General features: G+C 41.1%; 1 protein-coding gene across 5 annotated transcripts in view; it reads right to left on the reverse strand.

The window, feature by feature from the left end:
• Positions 1-2249, reverse strand: part of LOC138210913 (protein phosphatase 3 catalytic subunit alpha) — a 66644-nt gene extending 64395 nt beyond the window's left edge. For 4 of the 5 annotated variants that reach the window (XR_011179297.1, XM_069170343.1, XM_069170340.1 and 1 more), the window contains exon 1: positions 1991-2147. Coding sequence is in view for 4 of the 5 variants with exons in the window: in XM_069170343.1 (XP_069026444.1) it covers positions 1991-2051 (61 nt within the window). In the remaining variant the exon portion in view is untranslated. Of the gene's footprint in view, positions 1-1990 lie in introns of all 5 variants that reach the window. The other variant, XM_069170344.1, reaches the window with a different exon arrangement.
• Between the last annotated feature and the right edge of the window lie 4433 nt (positions 2250-6682).

Consider the following 6682-nt stretch of genomic DNA (forward strand, 5'->3'; position numbering starts at 1 on the left):
TGATTAAACTCCTATGAGTAATTACTATGCAGCAAGGGCTTTCAGGAGCATTATGATAATGCATTTGGAAAACAGGTGGATGCAAAGCACTTATGATAAGTTGGACTGACACCTCGCAACAAGGCGAACTCGGCAGCTGAAAACAAATTACTTCACACCTATAGCCTGCAGTTATTTTGGAGAGGTGCTTTGTACACAGACAGCGTCTGTGTTGTCATAATACTGACGCATTACCAAAACACCGACTTCTCCAAACTTGATGAATGAATATCGAGTTCAATTACTTTCTTGATCTCAACGTCGGGTTTAAAAGTGAGCCACATCAACCCGGCTCGCTCGGTGGTTAATCAATACATTTGAACCTGATTGAGACCAATGCAGACCTTCCCAAAGCCGAGCAGGGAGGAACTGAAAATACAGTATTGAGACGTGCATCTCCTCAGCGTAAAACAGCCGAGCGACAGGGGGAAAAGTCCCTGCAGATCCGTCTGACAAGACAGGCCTAATCACCCAGTGATATTGTTAAATCTCTTTAAAAGCCATACTTGTCACGTCTATTTTTCATTAGCCTTCAAGTTGGTGGAGACTGTACGGGTATCATCTCTTGAAATATTCATTACGAAAGCACCCAAGACATGCTGTGACTCTCTTTTTTTAACACTCACCCCTCATTCTCCAAGCAAAATGTAGCCATAACACAACCGGTGAGCTCTGTACTTCCTACGAAAAAGAAATTGTTGCAGTTATCATTATGATAATTTTTGTGTTTGTTTGTTTTTTTTTTCATTTCAAATGTTACAAGTCGAGCCTGAAAAAGCAACAACGTGAATTTGTGCTGGCGAGCAAGGGCTCAGGCTTGTCTGATATTGAGTGATTGCAGGCTTTTAAACACTGGACCGTTGTCTTTTTCTCCTTCCTCAACAATATCTTGATGTTTAATGGTTATACAGATGATCTAATCATTTCAAGCGGTTGAACTCCAAGCAGCTGAGCCCGAATGAAAACAAAACAAAACACTCAACAATTCCCTCATGTGCCTGTGCACACTGTGATCCCTGCACATGCCTGTTGTGATGTGCTGGAGCTGGAGAAGACGGTGGCTGCAACTAGTGCTGGCTCAGCTTTGCATTACTCTTCCCCACGTTAGAAATCGCATACATCAAGTGCAGATACTCTCAGGCGGGATGTGAGCTTAAGGCACTGCAACTTTAAAGTCGACACGGGGAACGCTCAGCTGACATGAAACTGGGCAGGTCGACTCGATTATGATCTTTATTGCGTGCTTACGGTAGACTGCAAAGGTGGAATGTCAGACCTGTAAACACAGAAGGCAGGAAGAACCACCCCATGTGGCACGGGCACTGAAAAGCACACGATTCTGACAACAGAACACAGACGACGTCAAGTAGTATTATGCAATGGTGAGGAGAGGGAAAAAAAACAAACAAACAGAGGAGCCTTGGTAAAAAAAACAACAACAACTGTTTGTTGATGCATGCAAAATGAGGGGGGGGGGGGGGGAATCGCCCTTGGATGCATCGGGCTGTGGAATATATGCATGCATACTATAAAGCTGTGCACTGTATATGAATCCAAAATGACCATGCATGTGGCACACTGCTGCCTGTGGGCTGTTCACTGCTCATGAAAACAGTGTATGTGGAGACGAGCACGCCTCACAGGTAGACAGTGACACCATTTCTTGCTAAATTCTTGCCGTGATCTACAAACTGGAGTTACCCTCACTTCCTAGTTGACTGCTGCTGTCATAGCTCGGCTAACACCCTTCTTCCTCCATAGCCAGCAAACAATTTTCGACTACATTTGCTTTTGCTGCTGCTGCTGGTGCTGCTGCTGGTGCTGGTGGTGGTGCTGGTGGTGCTGCTGCGACCGTGAATTCTTGGAAGTCCGCTACGGAGCTGAGGTGGCTTCTCGTGACACGAACCAAAAAAAAAAAAAAAAAAAAAAAAAAAAAAAAAATTACACTTACATTTCACCACCCTGTCCGTCGTAGATAACTTCGGTTCATCATTCGGCTTGTTTTCGGACATTTCCAGTGTAATATAAAATGAAGATATAGCAGAAATGAGACTGGAAGCGCGTCCCTGCGTTGCTCTTTCCGAACAACTCTTGAGTCTATCCGAGGAAAGAGACCGCAGTGAGCTCACTTCGGTTCCGATCTGCGGCCAAAAATACTTTGCAACAGGGGTTACAATTTCACTGCTGGTGCTGGAGGAGCTGCTCCGTCTGATTTACTGTTACTCTGTATCAAGTTGTCTGAGCGCAGTGCTCAGTCAAACCTGCTAACTCGCAAGACCCGCCCCCCCCTAGCCGACACCGGCTCTTCCCATTGGTGGAGAGCGACGGCTTTGCCTCTCTGCCTCCGCGTTCACTTTTTTCAAAGGGCTGTTTCTGTGTCAGTCTGGGATTAATAAAGGGTAATAATAACCCGTAATAACCTCTGCATTTGTAGCGCTCTATGTACAATAGAGGAAAAAAAAAATACTGATTCAGTAAAGAATCATTTATATTAATCAATGCATTTTAAAGTAAAACATTTGCAGGCCGATAAAGTAAAATTAGGTGAAATATCGTTCAAATTAAAAATGGATGTTTCGCTGCCTTTGAAAATGTATTTAGAACACAGTATGGAGGCCTATTAATACCAAGAAAATAAATATTTTTTTTAAAAAACGGATAAAATAAAAATGCTCGATTTCATTTAAGGAAACATTCTGAAATAAAGTCAAAATCAGCAGACAGTAAGTAATTACAGATTAATAAAATGGGCAAAAAATATGAGACAGTATGCCCAAGCTTTGGCATAAGAAGCCAAAATAATAAGAAATCATTCATAGTTTTCTGAAGTTGAATCCTGATATTTTTTTTGATTATCCATTTTTGAATTTCCGTGTGTCCTCTCTAGCGCCACCGTCAGGACAAAGCAGCAATATTGGCCACAATATATTACGTCTCAATCAAACAGACAATTCCCCCCCCCAAAAAAAAAAAAAATTGCAAAGAATATTCATGGTTCCACGAGGATAAACCATTTAGATTTCCTCGGCACTGGCACCACCCTCAGGGCAAAATTTTCACTTTCAGTCTTGTTTGTTTACACTGGTGATAACAATATCAGTATCTCACTGAGGTCAAGTGAAACCTTCCATGCTGTTTCGATTCCATGTAACGAGTTATGGAAAAGTAGCTTGCTTTGATAATACGTTACAGAGGATTTGATTTGTTAAGCTGAACACTTCATGTCCCGTTTTAGAGGATGGATCAGAGTGGTCATGAAGAACATGTGAGTGATTCAAATGCTGTGTTCCAAATGGACTATTTGTGCACTAACACTCAGAATAATAAACTTAATAACAATAAACTTTATTTGTTTATTTCATACAATAAATGCATCTCAAAGTGCTTCACAGCAAGAGAACTAAATGCAGTGTTTCACATAAGAACAGATATAAAGGAACATAAAGAAATGAGATGCATAAGAACAGATCGAATGCATAAAATTAAACACAAATAGAGTGAAAATATAAAATAAGCAATATGCATTTTAAAGGCACGGTAGTTCAAGTGCAGGCAAGTGCAAGAGACCTTCAAGAGTAACTAGTTGAAGGCTGATGTACAAAGATATGTTGTAACTTTTCGTTACCTTGTTAATGTGGGCCTTGAAACCTAGATCTGAGTCTAAGATTACACCAAGACTTGTTACCTCTTGTTACCCAGATCATTTTCTACGATTTCTCATTTTGTTTTGGGGCCGACTAGGAGGATTTCTGTTTTATCCTCGTTCAATTTTAGGAAATTATTGCTCATCCATTTATTTATTGCTAAAAGATATTCAGTGATGGAGCGCATAGCTGCATCATCATTTGGTTCAGCGGCGATGTACAGCTGTGTATCATCTGCATAACTATGAAAACAAACATTGTGCTCTCTAATGATGTTCCCGAGTGGCAGCATGTAAAGTGAGAACAGTAAAGGGCCGAGGCAGCTGCCCTGTGGAACCCCACAACAGTTTCTCTGACACTTTATCTCCAATACTGACATAAAACTTCCTCCCTTTGATGTATGTTTTGAACCAGTTTAAGACACAGTCGGACAGACCAACCAACTTCTCAAGACGATTGATCAGGATATCACGGTCCATCGTATCAAAGGTCTAAGAGGATCAGAACTGAGACCTTATTTTCATCAGAGTTTAGTCGGAGGTCGCTCATTATTTTATTAAGTGGTTACAGTGCTGCGATGTGCTCTATAGCCTGACTGAAACTCCAGGATGTTGTTTTCTTTAAGACAGGAGTTTATTTGCACTAAAACTATCTTTTCAAGTATTTTACTGATAAATGGAAGGTTGGATATTTGGCCTGTAGCTGGTCAAAGCATTGACATCGAGGTTGGGTTTCTTCAGTAATGGTTTTGCAACAGCTGTTTTGAAGCCATCTGGGAAAATGCCTGTTTGAAGGGATGTGTTTATAATATCTAGGACAGGACTTGAAATGCTGTTGAATACCTGCTTAAAAAAGTTAATAACAAAAATGTTATCGGGTCAATACAGGAAGTGGAGGAGTTACACCCAGGGACAGTCTTACACTGATTTAATGTGATGGAGGTACATTTTTTCCACGGTTGCATCTGTGTTGCAAGATTTTTGGAATTAGTCTGTGTTTACATGAGCAGCAATACTGGCTCTGATTGAAGTGGCTTTGTGTCTGAAGAACAGTGCTAGTTCTTCACATTTTGATGCAAAAGCCTGCAGGGGGGCGGGGCTAGTGTTAAGTAGCTGCTCAATAGTGGAGAACAATATTCTTGAGTTTCCAGCATTCTCTGTAATAATCTTAGAAAAGTAGTCCTTTCTTGCCAAACGTATTGCTTTGTTATAGGAAGTCGTGGCTTCTTTGTATATTTATCACAGTGAACTGGGAGTCCAGTTTTCCTCCACTTTTCTTTCAGCTGCCCGACAACTTCTCTTGTTCTCTTTCACACTGTATCGTTTAACCATCGGGAGATTCGACCAGTCGACTTCTTTCTGACCTTTAGAGGAGCAACAGTATTTAAAACAGATGACAGAGTGTTATCAAAGTGTTCAACTGTGTCGTTTAAAGAGCATTCATGATTGTAGGGCTCAATTGATCTCTTCATCTCAGAGAATTTAGCTTCAGCCCTTTCATCAAGGAGTCTCTTTTGAAACAGAATTTCCCCTTTTAGTCTTTGGCATGGTTACAATCACATCATAAAATATACAGTGATGGTCAGAGATAGGTAATTCACATACTGAAACATTATCCATGTGTAACCCTCTTGTTATCACCGAGTCCAGGGCGTTACCATGCTGGTGGGTGGCTTCCTTTACATGTTGGGTCAGTTCAAAGCTTTGTGGTCGTTCTAGTTATTAACATGAATATTCAAGTTTCCATTCAGAATCTATCATATCTGTGATATCTAGTAAAATCAACTCTGAGAGTTCCTGCAGAAACAATGCTGAGTACCGTGGTGGCCGATATACTGTGATGATTAGAACTGTTGATTTAGCTTTGATCTCAAGAGCAAGATATTCAAATGATGTAAATTCACATAGGTCAATGTCACTGCACTCAAACTGTGCGGAGAAGATGACTGTGATTCGTCCTCCTCTCTTGTTTTGTCTAACTGACTGATAAAATGTAGAGTTGGGAGGACAAGCCTCTATCAGTGTTGCTTCACCAGTAGTGTTGTTAAGCCATGTTTCAACTAGGAACATACAGTGCAAACTCTTGGCAATTATGAGATCATTAACCAGAAAAGATTTATTGCCCAAAACTCTGACATTGAAAAGAACTAATTTCAACTGCAGAAGTGCGTTTACACTGTCAGTACAGACGGCAGAAGAATCCGTGTGTTTATTGAGTGTGTTAAACAGAGGGCACGAAAATACATTGATTTCTGGGTAAAATAATTAAAGCTGCAGATATTTCGGCGGGTGATGTGTTCACATGCTGAGGTTATTTCTAGTCAATACAAAACGGCAGTGTGCGATTTCAAACAACAGGACTCGCTCAAAATTCCCGCACTACGCAATTAAGAGTCCTAAAATGTAAGAGTACTATTTGTCAGAGTACTACGGAAAGTACGTCAACTGGAACACAGCGAAAGTGTGTGGATGTGCATGCATGGAAACAGTATGATCTGTAACTGGTGAGTCACCAGATACATGGCGCTGGTGATTTGCATGAGGGAGACCTCAACTTCCACCAGTTCATTTTCTCATGAGTTGTGTATTTCAGTTGCCCCCACTGCTGCTCAAAAGGAAATAAACGCCGGCAAACGGCCATTAGTGCGACAATGGTGTAGTATGAGTCAGTTGTTTGGCAGGTGAAGGCAGTTAATAAAGCCCTGACATTTCATTTACATTTTTCTCAATGAGGGACTGGGTGCATAGTAGGTCAGAACATCCTTTTTATCTGCGCCTGTACTGGAGACATTCACACCAGATCATTAGTTTTAACTGGCTTTGGGTTCTAGTGCTCTGCCGGGCACCAGGACTTCATTAAACTCTGCTCAAGTCCACAATTAAACTCCTTCACTTTCCGCTCATCTGTTGACTGCTTGGCAGTGACCTTTGTTATTTGCAGTATTTTTTTTTGCTTACATATAACTCGTGTGAGATAGCTCGTTTGAGAAACAGTAATGT

The sequence above is a fragment of the Embiotoca jacksoni genome, unplaced genomic scaffold (genome assembly GCF_022577435.1).
Source record: "Embiotoca jacksoni isolate LCO1_2020_lvr unplaced genomic scaffold, fEmbJac1.0.p SCAF_49, whole genome shotgun sequence".
NCBI classification, from domain to species: Eukaryota; Metazoa; Chordata; class Actinopteri; family Embiotocidae; genus Embiotoca; species Embiotoca jacksoni.